This window comes from Poecilia mexicana, unplaced genomic scaffold, assembly GCF_051168715.1.
Source record: "Poecilia mexicana isolate PSO_F unplaced genomic scaffold, ASM5116871v1 scaffold_23, whole genome shotgun sequence".
Classification (NCBI taxonomy): domain Eukaryota; kingdom Metazoa; phylum Chordata; class Actinopteri; order Cyprinodontiformes; family Poeciliidae; genus Poecilia; species Poecilia mexicana.
The window spans coordinates 19111719-19131294 of record NW_028263392.1 but is presented as its reverse complement, the minus strand read 5'-3'; the positions used below and the strand labels follow the sequence as shown (position 1 = coordinate 19131294).

The 19576-nt window shown below is 40.4% G+C and overlaps 1 protein-coding gene across 4 annotated transcripts in view; it reads left to right on the top strand.

Annotated features, from left to right (window-relative positions):
• The window catches only part of ipo8 (importin 8), a 55301-nt gene that overhangs the window by 3532 nt on the left and 32193 nt on the right, over positions 1–19576 (top strand). For 3 of the 4 annotated variants that reach the window (XM_088003453.1, XM_088003454.1, XM_088003452.1), the window contains exons 3-9: positions 7621–7777; positions 11145–11303; positions 14451–14607; positions 17271–17360; positions 17806–17900; positions 17987–18071; positions 18208–18342. In XM_088003453.1, the coding sequence (XP_087859579.1) occupies positions 7621–7777; positions 11145–11303; positions 14451–14607; positions 17271–17360; positions 17806–17900; positions 17987–18071; positions 18208–18342 (878 nt within the window). The remainder of the gene's footprint in view (positions 1–7620; positions 7778–11144; positions 11304–14450; positions 14608–17270; positions 17361–17805; positions 17901–17986; positions 18072–18207; positions 18343–19576) is intronic. The other variant, XM_088003455.1, reaches the window with a different exon arrangement.

Genomic DNA, 19576 nt, shown 5'->3' with positions numbered 1-19576 from the left:
GTCCATCGCCGCAACACAGGGCAACACGGAGACAGACAGGACAAACAGCCATGTACACACTCACAACTAAGGAGAATTTAGAGAGACCAGTCAACCTGACAGTCATATTTTTGGACTGTGCGAGGAAGCTGTAGTACCTGGAGAAAACCCACTCATGCACAGGAAAGACCCTGGACCGGGAAACAAACCCAGGATCTTCTTGCCTTCCAGCAAGAAGATCTACCAACTGCGCCGTTGTGCAGCCTAAATCTGAATGTTAACAATACCTAATAAAAATTAGGTATTTTTATTAGGGGGTGTTGGTGTGATGATGTATTATCCACCCTCTCCAGTACAGTCTCTGAGTTTATTGTTGTCATGGTTACTGCTGTATACATTCCACCTGTTGCTACTCCAGCACAGCTCTTAGCCATTTGAATAATCTCCTGAGTCAGCAACAGAACAAACACCCAGAGACGGTGCATGTGGTCGCGGGTGATTCTAATCATGCTGATTTGAAAGTAGTGCTCCCTAAATTCTATCAGCACATTAAATATGCCTCCAGGGCAGCGTTTCTCAAACTTTTTCAGGCTGAGGACCACTTAACCCATTTAACAAACACTCGTGGACCATCTAACCCAGGGGTGGGCAATCCTGGTCCTGGAGGGCTGGTGTCTTGCAACTCTTGGATGTCATGACTCCAACAGCTGAATCACCTCCTAAGTGCAGTCAGGTTCTCCAGAGTCCTGCTAACGAACTCATTATTTGACTCAGGTGTGTTGAAGTTGAGACACATAAATCAATCAGTCAAATTTTATTTGTATAGCACATTTCAACAGCAAGGCATTTCAAAGTGCTTTACATGTGTAAAACACAGTCATGTAACAATGAATAAACAATAATTAAAAAAAACCCGCACCCGTTTTCTAACCCTTTAGAACTTTAGTTAAAACACAGTTTAACTGGGACTCTAACCCTTATTTAACCATAAGCAACTCTGAGCAGGTGGGTTTTAAGGTGAGATTTAAAGGCACTCAGTGATTCAGCTGTTTTACAGTTTTCTGGAAGTTTGTTCCAAATTTGTGGTGAAGCTGAATGGTGCTTCTCCTCGTTTGGTTCTGGTTCTGGGGATGCAGAGCAGACCAGAACCAGAAAACCTGAGGGGTCTAGATGGTTGGTACAACAACAACAGATCTTTAATGTATTGTGGTGCTAAACCGTTTAGTGATTTATAGACTAACAACAGTATTTTAAAGTCTATTCTTTGAGCTACAGGGAGCCAGTGTAGGCAAGGGAGTTGGAACAAATTTATCATTGGCGGGGATACATATCAGAAACCTGAAAGATCCGTAAATAGCTTGAGCAAAAATGTCAAACAATGGTGTCATCGAGTTACTCTAATCTGACCCCTTGTAACGTCTAATCTAACGTGTTACTATTAACAATCCAATAATCAGATTAAATTATCCAAGTCACTCTGTGTTTGTAATTTTTTTTTGAAAACACATATTGTTGCTTTCTTCCTTTTCTGTGGGGAGATACGTTTCATGTGTAACACCAGCGACACAAACGTAAATGATGGAGGGAAAAGAGATGCACATTTTTTAGCTGATGGACGAATTTTTCATTGAGTAATCAAATTACTCTTTCAAAGTAACTATGCCATCCCTGGTGTGATGGACCGAGTTAAACAGGAGGAGTCACAGGATATTAATTAGAAAAATAGGTTTTTTTAATTTTAACCCAAAGATTATAAATGACAAAAGGATAAACTGAGCTCATAAAAGAGGTCAAAGAAACAAAACTGAACTCATGCTAAAACGTAAACAAACTGGCTGCACAAACAAACATAACTGACCTCCAAAGAAATGACACACAGGGGTTTATATACTGGCTGATCAGACCAATTAAGACACAATAGGGATAACTAAACAGAATACAATTACAAATAACACAAAACAACTAACAGTACAGCTAAGTTTGGCTAAACTAAAAACCCAAAAAATGAAAATCAAAAATATTAAATTTAAATACTAATATTTACTTAAATAGAAAACTTATCTAAATAAAGAAACTACAAATTCCCCCTGCCAGCAGGAACTAGTGGTGCAGTCCAATCAGCATTTAAGCCTACTGAGCCCTGGCCCCCATCTTTTGTCTAGCCACTCCAAGGCAGGTAAATACCAGCAAAAAACAAACAAAGTTAGTCGCAAACAAATTTAACTTTAAAGTTGATATAAATACACATGTTAACTAAATGTGTGCGCCAACATAAAGAACAAATGTATCCAAATCAACTAATAAATGTTTTACTGAAACTAAAGTGTTGTATTTGAATGAAAAAAATAAATTGTGAAAACTAAATTGTGCATAAAAGACTTCTGCCTTCAGAGTGTGGCCATGGATTTGGTCATCACACCTGGTAATAGACCAACTACACACTATATAGCACATGTTTGTAGGCCTGTCACAATAACAAATTTTGATTTATGATAAACAATATTGTTGTTTTGAGACCATTTTTTAGTAATATAATATTAATGGCGAAATAATAATGCAAGAACACAATCTGAAAGATAAGTAAACTTTAAATTATAATGAACATTTGACACTGCAACTGGAAGATATTTCAAATATCCAAAATAAATGAAACGACAAATAAAATTAATTTTGAAGTTTTTGTAAATATAATTTTTCTTCAAAAAAAAAAGCTTTAGTTGATACCAAAGCTAGAGTTGCCACCTGTCCCTTAAAATACGGAATCGTCCCGTATTTTTATAAATGTCCGATAGACACGCCTATCACACACATTGTTACTAAGTGTAACAATAATAACCAAAATAAAACAGGAAATATTAAGGTCAGGTAAATTCTCGTTGCGGAAGCTAAAGGACCCCTGAACGCCACGGATGGACGCTGACCTAGAGATGGACACTACGCAGGTGCAGTGAGCTGCTATCAACCTGGATATTTTTAAAATGTCCTCAGCCCGATTCTCCACCGTCCTTAGAAGCAAAACCTCTCGTAAAGATATAGACGTGAGAAGGAAAACGCAAATCCCAGGCTGAATAATGTTAGTGAGGATGAACACAGGCAATTAAAAAAAAAATGTGTCCACCGCAGTGCAATACCAGACATAATCAGGAGAGAAACACAGCAGACTCTGATGTGGTAACATTTTGCTATGACTAAGTTTCTTATTGTGTTTTTAGTAGGACTATATTGATTTGATTATTTGCTTATTTAATGTATAACAAAATCATCCAAAATAATACAGGTGATCATTTAAAGAACAAATCATACATTAGATTAACAGTGCTTTCTGTATGTTTTATGTTGATATATTTTATGAATTCATTGTTCAATGGTCATTTAATTAATGCACCAGACCCAGACCAGCAGCCATGGGTGGTTCTAGATGGGGGCCAACAGGGTACCAAAGAAGTTATACTAAATAAATGTCTTATGTTAATACTCAGTGGTGGATCACTGATTTTTTTAACCTTCACAATTTTACTTTAACAACGAATTAAAAATTATAGTGCTGCACTTTTAGATGCTGTATGGAGATAGAATCACATTTTCCATCTGCCACGGATCTGCAACCTGGATCTCTGGAGACGCAAGTGGGCCTTTGGCTCACTTATTATATCAAATGATGAAATATTGCTCTGTTTTTTTTTTGTTTTTTTTTAAATTCTTTTTCAAGTTTTGCCATGGAAAAACACCAACTATCCTGGCCCCTGTGGTAAATCTGGTCTAGAACCAGCCTCCAAACCTAACTCCTTATTTATATAAATATTTTGGTAGTACTCTGTAAAATATCAGAATGTTCACATAACTTTTATACTCTTAGTTGTTTGAGGACACATTTTGAATATTAAATCAGGTGTTATGATCACTTACTCAGTGGTTTACCAAATACTTTTTACACTTGCTTAATTAAACGTATTTAAAGTATACTCATCTGATTAGAGTACAGTTTTGGGGTACTCTAACTGACCTATGAATGAACGGTTGCTCTATGGATCACTTTTTAAGGACAAAAAACACTGCCATAAAATATTATCTATCACTGCAGCGGCCATCCCACCCCATGAGAGTCGGGCGACACGCGCTGTGGTGAGCGTCCCTTATTTTGATTTCTGAAAGGTGGCAACCCCTAACCAAAGCACCAACCTGAAAGTGTTTACCATACAGTTTTTGGTACAAAGAGAGAAATAAAAAGAGAAACGATAAATCATGCCAATGGAAATGATTGAATTTGTTTTAAATTATCATGAGCACGGAGCTCGGTTCATTTTGAGAGTTGAAGTGGACACGCAGGGGCATGTGCCGACCCCGCCGCATGCGCGTGTCGCAGCGCCTCGTGCACCTCTGGATCTTTGCAACTCGGTGCGGATCAGTAAACGCCATACCGCTGTCTTGGCTCAAAAACGCTCAACCGCGACTATAACTCAGCTTTCCAGAGAGAAAAAATGAGATGTAAGGTTGGCGGCTGGGCTGATACAATTTACAGTCTATAGTTAACTCACACATTATGAATAACGTTAGAGTTGCTACTTGTAACTAACTAGGCCTGTTGCAATAAACGATAAATCAATTAATCGCACAATAAATTAAACCCATCGACCTCATTTTAATTATCGGCTTTATTGTCTCTTCCTGCCTGTTTTCTTTCTCTTGATGACACTGAATGAAAAAAGGCTCAGCTTTGGTGCTCTCCACTGACCCTCCCTTCCTCATTTCTTTGGTGTAATGTCCAGCTCACACTACACGAGTTGTCGGCCGATTGTCGGCCCATTTTCAAAACCTGAGAGACACATTAGCCGACAGAAATCCTAGGTATAACAGTTCGATCCGGTTCATTGTGCCGTGTGTTGTCCAGCCACCTAGGCACAAAATAATGTGCCTAGGTGCCCCAGTGCTGGGGGAGAGCACTGGGGCAGAGCAGATGTAGCAGGGTTTCCCCCAGTTTATTATAAACTGATGTAGGTGCCAAGGAACCTGAAATCTGGCACCATCTTCACCCTCTGTTCTTTGTTAACGTGACATAAATAGGTTATCATTTTCATTCAGTCAGAACTTTACGCTGACTCTAGCCACATGCGTCACAGGTAGATTCTAGTAAAGCATTGATGAATGCCTCATTTTAAAATTTGTTAACTGTGCCTGGTATAAATCCAGTTAACAAATTTTAAAATGAGGCATTCATCAATGCTTTACTAGAATCTACCTGTGACGCATGTGGCTAGAGTCAGCGTAAAGTTCTGACTGAATGAAAATGATAACCTATTTATGTCACGTTAACGAAGAACAGAGGGTGAAGATGGTGCCAGATTTCAGGTTCCTTGGCACCTACATCAGTTTATAATAAACTGGGGGAAACCCTGCTACATCTGCTCTGCCCCAGTGCTCTCCCCCAGTGCATCCTCCTCCTTGCCAGTAGGTGCAACATGGCCCCCTTCCCTCACTCTATCTCATACCAGCCGCCTGACCCAACCTCCTTCTCCAAGGCAGCTTAGTTGCCCCTCTCGTTTCTTTCCCTCCAAACAGCCTCTTCCACGCTAAACGGCTGATCAGATGAGGGCAGAATTGAGGAAGCTTCGACCCCAAAATGGTGCAGGACCCGAGAGAGTATCCCCTGGGTTTCTCAAGATCTGTGCTACCAAGCTCAGGGGACCATTACAACAAGTCTTCAACCTGAGCCTGCAACTTGGGAGCATGCTCACAGTCTGGACGACATCAGGCATCATTCCTGTCCCTAAGAAGAGCAGACCCAGTGAGCTGAATGACTGCAGACCGGTGGCACTCGCATTACATCCGATGAAGACTCTGGAGAGGCAAGAGCCTCTCCAGAGTCTGCATTCTGATGTGGTTGAGGAAGACCTCAACCACATCAGAATGCAGGTAAAGGACACTAAAGACCCCCTGCAGTTTGCCTACCGGGCACAGATCAGAGTGGAGGATGCCATTATCTACATCCTACATTGAGACCCTTTGGACATGGGAAGTGGCAACGTCAGGATCCTCTTCCTGGATTTTTCAAGTGCTGTTAGTACAATCCAGCCCCCTGCATTTTTGGAAAAACTTAATAGAATGAGATTGGACTCCTGCCTGGTCATCTGAATTTCCAGCTACCTCACAGTTTGTCAGGATGAATAACATCATGTCTGACACTGTGGTCAGCAACACTGGAACCCCGCAGGGCAGGTTGCTGTCACCCATCCTCTTCACCCTGTACACCTGTCTTCTGTTGTAACTCTGAAACATGTACGCTGATGACACTGCCATCGTGGGGTGCATCAAAGACAACAAAGAGGAGTACAGGAGCCTGGTGAGAAACTTTGTTGTCTCGTTCCATAGAAACGGCCTACAGCTAAGCACTTCCAAGATGAAGAAACTGGTTATTGACCTCAGGAGGCACAGAGGGAGTCCACAACCAGCTCTGATAGGAGGGGAACAAGTGAAGGTCATGCAGACCTATAAATATCTTGGCCTGTAGGGCTGGTCAACAATCTGGCCTGGACAAGCAACACAAAGCAGCTTTATAAGAAGGCCCAGGAGGCTGAGATCCATTAACATCTGTGGAAAGCTGCTCGGGTTACTTTACCAGTCTGTTTTCGCCAGCATCTTGTGTAAGCTGTGGTGGCAGTGTCTCTTAAGACCTTTCCAAGCTGGAGAAACAAATTAGACTGGCTCAGTGGTCCATACAAGGCACTGAGCCTTCCATCCACTTGATGAGAGTCCACTCTCTGGCAACAGTGGCAGAGAGGAGAACATTACAGAAACTCCAGGCTATTATAGACAATGCCAGTCACCCTCTGCACACTGTCACCAGCAGCCAGGAAAGCAGAGTCAGAGGGAGATTGCTTCTTCCAAAGTGCAGGACCAGCAGACTGAGAAACTCCTTTGTCCCTCGTGCAATTAAACTCTTTAACTCTGGTTACCAAGGTTACCTAACCCCTTATTGGGGCTAGGTAACCTTGAGAGCTACTAGGTTAATTGCCTTAATAATTGAAAAAGGTGATAACTTTTGGACTGTAGGCAGTCAGAGGCTAGACGAGTCCTCCCGCCACCAGCATAAATAGAATGTTTTCTAGACTATCCATGGAGTAAAAGCCCTAGGAACTAGAGACTTTCCCAACCCATTAACTGGAGAGCTGGTCAATAGTCAGTCTGTGAGGTTTGAGAGGGTTTAGGTGGGGCTGGCTATTGTGCAATAACAGACAACATTCATAAAAGTTTTGGCATCCTGATTAAGTTTGATGCTTCTAAAAACAGGATAATTAGGGTAAAATGATGAAACATGATTTTAATTCGATACTCCCAACTGGAGGTTGGAAGGAGAGCTAACAGGAGTACATGAGAAAGAGGAACTATGTGATCAAGCTGTTAATGTACTTTAGAAAAAAATGTCTGTTTATCTTATTCATACACAATGACATTAAAAATAATTCTGATGCTGGAACTGCTTTATACCAGATGGTTTTCTTTTAAAACTTGTACTTACTTTTTCCTCCCTATCATTGATGTACATTTCAGTGTATCAGAACTTACTGCAAATGTAATGAAAAGAGAGAGACAGTTCTCCAATGTTTTTGGTTGCTTTATTAAATCTCACTGTTTGTGTGTTCTTAGCTGCCATCTACTTGAAGAATATGGTGAGTCAGTACTGGCAGGACAGGGAGCCATCTGTGGGAGAGGTGGTTTTTCCTTTCAACATTCATGAGAATGATCGACAGCAGATCCGAGACCACATAGTGGAGGGTATCATCCGTTGTCCAGAGTCTATACGGTACCCATACACACACAACATCCCTGTTATACTAAGTGCCTTCATAGTCCATACCATGACTTTAACCAGTACCAGTTCTATCTCTATCTTTAGCCAGGATTTCAGAAATTGAGTTCTGCCTCAATATATAACACATATAGATAGGGCTGAAACGATTCCTCGAATGATTCGAGTACCTCGATTACTAAAATTCCTCGAGGAAAATTTACCTGCCTCGAAGCTTCGTTAATTTATGTTTTATTAGTTAGCGCACCGTGTTCCGGCCGGGACTTCATTTGCGTTGCGCGGAGCTCTCACTTCCGCCTCTGAGTTGTTGACAAAAGCTAAGTTTCAGCGGCATAAAGTCCAATCTTCAAGATTGGCCCGTGGGGATTTTGTTGATTGATGATAATGCCCGACTTTTTATCGTTTTTGGGGAACCAATAAGCATCCTTAAAATGACTGGGGAATGCCTGGAGTACGGCAGCATTTCTCCTCCGGGGCTGCTGGTTGAAAGCGAACGGCGGGAAGAGCGCTGAGGTGAGCGGATAGACTGAACAGGGCGGGCGGCTGAGTAGCTGATGCTTACCGTGTAAATGTAGCTTTACCGACGAACCGCACAATAAATTTCATATCCCGGTCTGAAGAAACGGGTGGCGGAGCGCATCGTACATGGCTGGTAGATGAGTTTCTGAGTGTGACCAGTGAAGGTGTCGTAAATATCCCGTATTGCTTCCCCCCGTGTTCGTCCCCCGGTCTAACGGTTCGTCAGTCCGCTGGTCTATTTCCTCCCCTCCACCCCATCTTACGTTCGTTCATTCGCCCTCTCCTCCCACTCCAGGCGGCATTTCCCGTATTTTCAAACCCAAAGCGTGACAGGTTAGGTGGCAAGGTGAGTTTAATTAATCTATTAAACTCACTGAAGATGAATACATAAACTAAAAGCTGGATTGTAGACATTTTTTATAAGCATATTTGTGAGCCTGCCTCTGTTATTAAATTCAATATAATTTCAGATTTTTCTATAACTTTTCTTCTGGTTAACTTAGAAAGTGAGCTATTATTGTTACAGGTTAGTTTTCTAAACTACAAAAAAGCAACTGTTAGGGATGCTCAAATATGAAAAATTGGACTGATATTGATATCTGATAGTAACACCGGTATTATGCCAGATTTACCAATATTTCATTTTAGAATTTTTTTTATCCGATTACTCGATTAATCGTAAGAATAATCGATAGATTACTCGATTACTAAAATATTCGTTTACAACAGCCCTACATATAGACAATGTGCAGGAGGCCAACATTTCACATTTTGGTCCATTTGAGGATGGCAAAGTCTATCCATATTGTTTGAAAAGACACATGTCTCTAGATAATATTGTTACTATAGTTTGTCTGCTATTCACTTACTACCACATTTCTTTTAACCTAGCAGTAACACAAGAGGAATTAACAACTGTAATACTTAACGCACTCTAAAGCCGTTTTCACACTGCAAGTAACGGAACGGAACTGAATGGCACGGCACTGGTTCAAAGTAGGGCTGGCCGTGTTTGCATTAGAACTTCCAACCCGGTTTCACCCGGCTCCTTGGAACCACAAGAGCTGTGGTTCCAATCGGACCGGCCAAGCGGGGCTGCTTACAATCAACAGCTGATTGGTTTAGAGTCAGTCGTTGGTTGTTTTGCAGTCAGACGTTGATCGGTTCTAGCTGGTTCTCACTAAACTGTTCTTACTGTATTTTGTAAAGAGTGCTCTTTTTAATATTTTTATTATTATTATTTTTAATTTGCCATGAATTCCTCTCAATATTCTGCTGTTACTTGATCCCATGATGAAGTAATTTTTTTTCCTCCGCTTACTCGCTGATGAACGAGTACAGAATGAACTAGATCGGTCAACAAGGAATGGGAGTTTTCCGTCGCATCTTTGAGGAAAAGGCTTCGAAACCATTGTTTAGTTTCAAAAATAATGACGTAAAGTACAGCTTCGACGCCGCCCTCAGTTATATGCAAACACAACAGGGCTGCAGTACGGGTGGAACCAGACTGAAGCGTGCCGTACGGTGCCATTCCGTTCCATTCCTTGCAGTGTGAAAACGGCTTTAAGGCAGTGGTCTCAAACTGCATTCCTCAAGGGCCAGATAAAGTTAAATAAAAACAAATGAATGCAAGTATATAAGTTTAGAATTTTAAAAGTCAATGAATTTGTATGGCCAGTTATTTCAGTTTAGAATTTTCAATAGTCCCTTAGGATCTTCAGCATGACTATCACTTGCACTCTATTTAATGCTGTAGTATGTAATGTTTATAAAAACAATATATTTTTTTACTCATTTGTTAAAAGTATCACTATTTCCTGGCAGTATAAGACAGATAATCTATGAAATAAATTGAGCTCCTCTGCCTTCTCCCTGTGGACCTGCTGTCATCTAAACAAATACATTGCTCTGTCAGACACAACCAATCCTTCGCCTTTGCTCTCTGCTTTGCTACACCTCAATGAATGGCCTGAGCATACCATGAATGCTCAGGCCAGTTAGCATGTTCTCCGATGACAGCAGAAAAATGGTTTTCTTGGAACATTCAGTTTTTTCTCCACCGCTAGCATATTTAGAAGCACAAACATGAAGTTGATTGCCAGTACCCCCCTTCTAACTATGGTTGTTTTTGACTGGGAGCAGTGCAATTCTTCAGATTCCCGAGATGTTCCTTGTGTAATCTCATGGGAAAGTCGAAAGAAGTCAGCCAACATATCAGGACGAGAATTGTGGACTTGCACAAGTCTGGCTTGTATTTTTGTGCAATTTCTGGGTGCCTGAAGGTGCCTTGTTCATCTGTACAAACAATTATTGCAAGTACAAACAAGATGGTATGGTTCTGGTGGGTTGGTCTCTCCAATACTGGACCCAGTTCAGCTCATAGGGAATCTAAATCGGCTTATAAACAGTCATCAGCATAGGTTAGGGATCACCTTGGTGATCCCTGAAAACGTGTTCCCTCCTGATTCTCCCACTCAAAACGACAACCAGCAGCGCCAGTGCATTCAGATATAGCACAGCATTTAGATATTTACAGCAACCAGTGTGAATACTTCACACCTTGTCACAATTGTGTAGGATTCATACTAAAAATTTAGATTTGTAAAACTGAAAGAAATAAAACTATTGTAGGTCTCATCCTGGTGGTCATTGGGGAGAAGAAAGACCTTGCAAAGATGATGGATGGATGAATTGAATCGTACTGAATTGAATCTGACTAGAGTACTGTTTCTGCTGTATACGTAATCTGATTTGGGCCTCTATCACAGACTAAATAGGACATCTTATTAATCTTTGGGATTAATAATGTCCTTTTCTTTTCCTTTTCTCTATACTCCCAAAGAGCCCAGCTGACCATGTGTCTGAGAGCCATCATTAAGCACGACTTCCCAGGACGCTGGACCGCCATCGTAGACAAGCTCAGCATGTACCTGCAGTCTCAGAACAGCGGCACCTGGTACGGGAGTCTGCTGGCTCTTTACCAGCTTGTCAAAACATACGAGTGAGTAACCTGATTAAATCAGTCAGTTTCCCCTAAACCCAGATCTCTTAAGGAGACAGCATACGTCATTGGGGACTACAGCATAGATCATTAGTACTTTGGGAATCTCAAAAATTCCCAGAGTGCTCTCTGAGAGCTTCTATCTTGGCCTAATAATCTCTCCAGGAATCTCTGGTCTCAGAGTGATTCATTCAATTGCTAAGAGCAACTCTGAGCAAGGAGATGACAAAAATGTCCATCTTAGTGAGAAGGTGTGGTTGACCCCGTTGCTGTGTGTGATGCTGTCTTCTATAGACTGGGATTTCTTCTTGTTCTTCTTGTTCTTGTTGTTCTTCTTCTTCTTTTTCTTCTTCTTCTTCTTCTTCTTCTTTTCCTTCTTCTATTACTACTTGTCTAAAAGTGGTTGGCAAACAACTAAATGCTGAATGGAGCATTATCACCACCAGCTAGAAGGGTGGACCAAATACTCCACCCCTTTCACCCTTCACACAGCATCAACATGTTTGATCACACTTTATTTACTTCATCAATATTTACATTTGTTGTGGGTTCTCGCATCTGGAAATTTTACTGTGTCATCTATTTGAATGTGGATGCTCGGCTGTCAATCGATTGCGATTGTCAGGTATTTATATTGGTCAGCTTGGACACAAAGTTACAAAGCATACTCATGTTGAGATCAATTTTAATACTATTTCAGTTTAACCAATTTCAAAGATTATTTTGACATTAGCTGATATCTATTTGGTAATGGGAGTACAGGAGCTGGTCTGTGGAACCTTGAAGGTGTGAACAAATTGCGCCAACAGGTCATGAGCCAATTAGTGTACATGGTTAGAAATGTTGATCAGATCATTTCCATAGTCAAAATGTAGTTCAGTTTAAAATTTGAACATTAATCTAACATTGACTTTTCATTACAATGTCCAGTCATTCCTTCATTTAGTATTCAGCAATAATGTCGATTGAGGATTCAATTCAATGTGAGGCCATGAAGTTTAGCTCATGCATTTTTCATTTTCATTGCCCACTGGTGGCTTTACAGAATCTTTACTATGAGGTTCTATATAGGTTTTCTGGATCACCTCATTACAGCCAGTATTCCCATAAACTACAACAAAGATGCATTTTAATCCAAGACATTGTGCACTGGAATAAAAAAAATTGCCTGGGCTGCCAACCATCCATCTATTTAATGCTCATTGTGATTTTGTCATTCACCATTCATTCATTAAGCAGGAAAACTATTCCAACAGTGCCTCGGCCCCTTGAGGTGACTTCCACATGTCTCGTCATCTCTCAGGTATTCTAAGGGACCGTGAATGAGTAGGGATTATGTTAGGGATGCTCCGATCAGGTTTTTTGCTGCCGATTCTGATACCGATCACCCATGAGGGCAGATCACTGCCAATCACCGATTATTGCCGATCACATGCATTAGCTGATAATTTTTTGCTTTAGGTCATTTTTTTATTTTGCCAGACCATATAGTAGCATTTATATGCAACTATATGGTCTGGCAAAATTAAAAAAATGATCTGTTAATAAATTCATCTAATTTAGACATAAAACATGCAAAATACTTGCAGGCACAATACAGCAGCTATTCAGTCAAAAGGACAACTGAAAAACCTGCAAAAAAACTCTATACATGAGTCAAATAAATCTCACAACACTGCCTATATCAAATAATGTTAAGAAAAACATTCATTCGAAGTCAAATGCAGGTTGCATCAAAATAAACAATCCTGAGTTACTGAATCAAAACTTCCTGAGAGCATAGCTAGCTAATTAAAGCTAATTCTGATTGGTTGTTGCTGACTGAGCTGAGTAATTCTGCAAGACACAGGGAGGAGGCAGAGGAGATCTTTTTTTTTTCAGAGATGATCTGTCTTATGTTAGAACAGCAAAAGTTCTAATACATATGTAAAATCTTGCTTTGTTTAAGTTACATGCTTCAGCTTTAAGCAGATGTTCGGTGTGAGAGTTCACTGCCGGGTGGAGCAGAAATGGCACTATGTCTGTGAAATATTACTACCAGTATGGTGTAGCGGCGGTCCACCAACGAGAATAGTCCAACAGCAAGAGCAGATCCCAGTCTTACACTGCCAGCTCAAAGATGTAAATTATTTTTCGGGTTATTTGTTTAGCTTTCTGACCGTCATGCTCTACCGGGTGAGTGTTGGTAGTTGTGTGCTGCTTTATCCTGCCTGGCTGATCCGTATATGTTTATTTTTCTGCAGTGAGCCTCAATATAGACAAACTCCATCAAGTTTTTGTTTTTTAAATGCCATATTATATTCGTCGTATTGATGCATTTTCGACCCCAACATGCAAATGTCCCCATTCACTCTCAGAGCATTATCATTGCACACAGTATTGCTTAGGATTTGCTGCTGCGCGCTTGCGCAGTGTGAGGGAAAGAGTAGATAAGCTGCACAGGCAAGCTGCGAAGTGAGATACAGGTGATCGGTTTGTGTGATCGGCAACAGGAGACCATGATCGGCAATCACTAATCATGCACTTTTTCACGTAAATCGGCCGATTATGATTGGTGGCCAATCGATCCACACACCTCTAGATTATGTAGCATCGTTGTGTATGTATCAGAAGGATCTTACATATTGACATACTTTGTGCAGCTCAACAATGGCTGACGTCAGAGTTCTCCAATGTCCAGATTTATTTTCTGTAGCCGCATCTGCCAATGGCCTTGGGAAAGCAGGCCAACCATAGCTCAATTAGCCATTCTGAGATCTCTTGCATGAGATTTCTCATGACTTCAGGAGACCCTCGTTTCTCTGAGTCTCCTTGAGGCCATGTATTATTGATGCTTCAGGAGCAGAGTTGTTGGGAGTTAATCGATCATGCATCTCTGAACATACATGAGCTAATAAAGTTAGGTGATGGGGTAAAATCAGTTGATCAAAACATTTTAAGATTAACTTGAGGCAATAATTTAATAAAAATAAATTGCCTGTTAGTAAAATGTTTTAAAAGCATGGCACTAGTGAGTAATAAACTATGTAATACCTGTGATAAAGTGACTGCATTTATGGCAAGAAGCAGTTCCACTGCTGCCACTGCTTCAAATTTCAGAAGGAGTCTGAGGTTAACTGATATCTCTGCTGTATATGTGGGCTTCAGGTACAGGAAGGCAGATGAGAGGGAGCCACTACTGGCAGCCATGCAGATTTTTCTGCCTAGGATTCAACAGCTCATCAGCCAGCTGCTTTCTGATGCGACCATTTTTTCTGTCCTCATCCAGAAGCAGGTCCTCAAGATCTTCCATGCTCTTGTCCAGGTAGGATTATGTTGGTTTGTTTGTTCAGTCCATTGACATGGTCCACCTCAGAACTCATGCTATCTCTAACATTACTTAGGCTGATAGACCGGTAGACTCGGTTCAATTGGGGATCAAAGTTGCAACATTTGTTACATTTTCAGGACTGTAGTTTGCATCCACACTACATTGTATCAAACAACTCAAACTAACTGAAAAACCTGTTCCCCCGGCTGCCTGTGGTGGCGCTGCACCAAGAACTACTGAAGGAATCAACACAAAAACCTCTGAAGAAGACATAGAGCGGAGGCCCTTTTTGGTAACACAACATGTTACGGGCTGCTCCTGGGTCAAGTGTTAAGAATAGCATCTAGTTCATGATACCAAAGAAACTTGTCCTTCGCGTCTCCTGTACTTCCTCTTGTCCTTACCATGTCACGTATTTTGTTGATTTGATGGCGAAGTCTTTTTTTCTTAGTTCAGTAGTGTGCAACTCTATGAGGGATTTCCAGTGCCTCCATTTTCACACTAATTAGCTTGAAAACCTCGTTTTTGTGAGTGGTTACAAGCAGCTGCGATATATTTTCTTCTGACCATATTTGTATGAGGCCTTTTATCTCCTCTTCACTCCATGTCTGACCCCACGAGCCATTTTTTCCACAAATGGTGGAAACGCTCATTTATTGTGGTTTTATTGACATAGAATGCCCTGCGCTGTAGTTCACTTCCTGCTTTTGGAACGGTTTCTAGTCAGGTGGCATTCACTGTTTTCAACTGTGCAAAAGTTCACTTCAACCGGATTGAGACCTAGATTTTTAGGCGGAGCAGAGTTAATTTTTTTTAATCAGTTTTGGAATTCAAATTTGCATTCTTACCTCCCAAACGAATCGGACTTTCTAGACAAACAAATTAGAGTCTGATTCAAGACTAATTCTGGGCTAGTGTGAATGCACCCTTTATCTGCGACAAGAAAACAATTACAACAGATTCATCTTTTCAGATTTTCATCAGCATTTATGGCAATAATGTTAATAATAATGCATAATAATAATGCACAACACCCCAATGCATTTGTGGCAATATCTGTGTCATGTTGGATTTAAGGCTTTTAACCCACATGCAGAACACTACATGGAGAGGTGAAGGTCAGTCAGTCAATAAAGTTTATTTTCAAACAATGATAAATAACAAATATCTGGTCCTTGTGGTTTGGTTGCTGCCAGGATTTCTTAAAACTGAACACAAAGAGGAGAGAGGTGGCGAGTTCATGGGCAGTGGGATTTTGCAGTTCTTTAGATAAACCAGAAGGTTCTTCCTTGGTAAGAGTTGGGTCCAGTCCGGGGAGGGGTTTGTCTCTGAGAAACCGGGGTCAGGCTCCAAAGGTGGGAACTGCTGGTTGAAGGGTGAAGCTGCGTTTGAGGGCGGACAGGTAAGTTCTGGAGCGGCACGGAGGAGTTGCGGGAATGGATTGCCAGCTGGAGAATCCAATGGAGGTAGGTTAACTGCAGAAGTGACTGTGGGAACTTGGGCAACCAGTGAGTAATATCCACGGCGTCTCGAAAGATTTCCTCCGGAGGATTCACAAGAGAAAATCAGTGAACATCAAAGTAGAAACACAAACTCAGAGATCAACAGAGGGCTGGTGTACCAGTACAGGCAAACATTCTGGCAATGAAGTGCTGGCAGTCCCTTGCTCATATACTCCTCCAGGTGATGAGATTGGCCGCAGGTGTGCTGAATCCAGGGACCGCAGGCACACCCTCCAGGTAGTGCAACCTCATAGCACCCTCTACTGGATAAAGATGAAAACAACAGAAAACCCACTCCAATAACCCGGTTCTCAACAATCTGATTTTAATCATGCCTCACTCTCTTCAGCACTGCCAACATTTCACCAGTTTGTCAGCTGCTCCACCCAAGAAAACAATGTATGTAGGTGTATGTTTCCACAAAAAGACCTCCTCTGGGGAAATCTGACCATAATCTTGTTTTTCTCTGCACTGAATACAAACCCCTGGTGAAGAGGCTACCTATTAGGAAGATGGCTGTTAGGAAATGGTAATAGGAAGCACATGAGGACCTCCAAGCTTTGAAGCAATTGATTGGAGTACGCTCTGCCAGCCACATGGAGATGACATAAGTGTTATGACTGAATGTGTGCCTGAGTATGGTAACCGCTGGTGGCCGTAAGCCACTGAGACTATATACACGTGTATAGTCGCAGCAGAGGAGATACTCCTCTGCTGTGAGAGAGACACAGCAGAAACGGGGCTGCAGGTCCGGTGTCATATTAAGGAAGGAAACAACCAAACAAGCCACCACTTCTGAATCTAAATCGCTCCAATTCCAGATCTCCAGTGTGAAAGAGATCTTTCCTGCCAACAGTCATCACCATCTTCAATAATAATCTGAATTAATGAACTACAACAACATTTAATTTCCCTTTAGTATTAAAGTATTTTTGAATTTGAATGAACTCAGTTTGTGGGAAAAATGGTTTCAGTTTATTTTTACAAGATTTTATGAACAGTATTTTGTCAAAAATAATCAGATATTTTCAGTGGGATTAAACTGGAATGTCTGCTAGTAACTTATGACAATGAATTACCTTTGGTACAGCAGAAAGTTTGGGTTTTGTAATGAGGTTTTAAGGTACCAGTATTAACTTTGATCCTGTCCCACAGTACTCGCTGCCCCTTCAGCTGATTAACCACACTGTGATGACGCAGTGGATGGAAATTCTGCGATCCATTGTGGACAGAGACGTACCTGCAGTAAGACAAAGAAAGAAGTTTAAGCTATCTCTTTACATTGTAAATTATACAATAATTTATATTGGTCCTACTTGACAAAATCACAGTAAATCTTCTGAATAATTGGTTGCGGTTGCAATGGAACACTCATTGAAGTAGTTCAATGAGTGTGAATAAGGCACTACAGAAGTTTAAAGTTAGTTTTACCATGAAAACCATGTTGTATTAAAGTAAGAACTCAAATGTCTATTTTCATGTCAGTCACATGTACAAAACTCTGAAGCAATTTGTTTTGTTAATGGTGTTTTTTTTGTAACAGTACAACAAGACATTTGATCACGATTCTCTTACAAGAATAATCTTACACACAGTCTTCATACTTTTTTGTTAGCTAAAGCAGCACAAACTCGTGCAATGGAGAATTTTTAGGTCTTCCATCTTGAACTGAGTGGATTGTGTTTGTTAGGAGACTTTGGAAGTTGATGAGGATGATCGTCCAGAGCTGGCTTGGTGGAAGTGTAAGAAGTGGACGTTGCGCATCATCACTAGACTATTTGAGCGGTAAATTTCAGAGCAGAAAAGCAGAGTTAGAGTTCACACAAAGTATGAAGAATCTGTCATCCTCATTTGTTTGATTTTAACCACAGGTATGGAAGCCCCGGCAATGTGACCAAGGAGTACCAGGAGTTTGCAGACTTTTTTCTGAAGACCTATGCAGTAGGCATACAACAGGTTGGCTTGTGTCATTGAGATGCTGTAACACTTGATAGACCCTTGAGATATTTTGTGCCACAAGGATTTTCCATTTTCTACCATTTTTGCTGTGTTAAATAAACCATAATGGTTTTGGTTTTCTCTTATCATGCAGGTCCTGCTGAAAGTGGTCGACCAGCACCGACGGGGTCAGTATGTTACTGCTCGGGTTTTGCAACAGTGCTTCACCTACCTCAACCAGGGCCTTTCACATTCACTGACATGGAAACAGATGAAACCACATATGCAGGTACATGTACCTTACTCATAGGATGTTTCTTTAGTTATATAGTAGAATATACTTTATTGATGTAAATATTAGTAAATACAAATATAACCATAAGCAACATAAATATATTTTAAAAATATATATATGTGATATTGTAAATAATTTAAATATAATTAAGTATAAGATAAATAAATAAAATCACAAGAATGCACATGGGAATTTATTAATCTATAAATGAGTCTAGAGAAAACTTAGATTAAAGAAACTCAGAGTTAGGCATTTTATAATGTGATAGCTTCAGGCAGGAATTACTTTTTGTGGCGCTCTGCATTTTGGTGCTATCAGTCTTTGGTTGAAGGTGTTACTATGTCCGGCGTGGGTTGCTACAGGAGCACCACTTGTAACTGAACCACTGAAAATATTTTACAGCTAATTGGCTAAGCCTCTGATACAGTCTGTATTGGATAACTGTTCTTGTCAATGAGCTTACCTCATTGCACAATAAGGCAATCCAAACCAGCTCTCCATTGTCAAGGGTCCAGATTTCCAGGCCTGCGGAACCCTCAGAAATAGAAACTGCGGTTACCCTGCCTCTCGTCAGTCAGGTCACCAGACATGTTTCCAGTCCATCACAGGGCAACACATAGACAGACAGGACAAAAAAGCTTGATTCTTGCATAGATTATCTCTCATGCTACACTGTCACAACATAGTGACAGTTTCAAAAAATATGTAAGAAAATATTTGGTAACACTTTATTTGAAGGGGTATGAATAAGACTGACATGACGCTGTCATAAACATGAATAAGCCTTCATGAATATTTGACTGTTGTCATAAAGTGTCATTCAGTAAATTATGACACCTTTAATACAAAGTTGACATTATTCAAAATGTCTTTGTTATGACAACTTGACATTAATTTAGACAAAAATGTCTTCATTATGAGAACTTGACATTAATCAAATCAATCAAATTGTATTTGTATAGCACATTTCAGCAGCAAGGCATTTCAAAGTCCTTTACATAATTAAAATAAAAAGACCATGTCACATTGAATAAACAGTGAGAAAGAGAAAGAGATTTTGAAAAAAAAAAGATTAAAAAAGATAAAAACGTATACGAATAATTGGTGATTTATTTGTAGAAGACACATTTATGTCATATAATGATCTGAAAGAAAAGTTTAAGTTAGAGGGACAAAGCAATTTTTGGAAATACTTACAAATTAGAGATTGTTTGAAGGACATAACAAA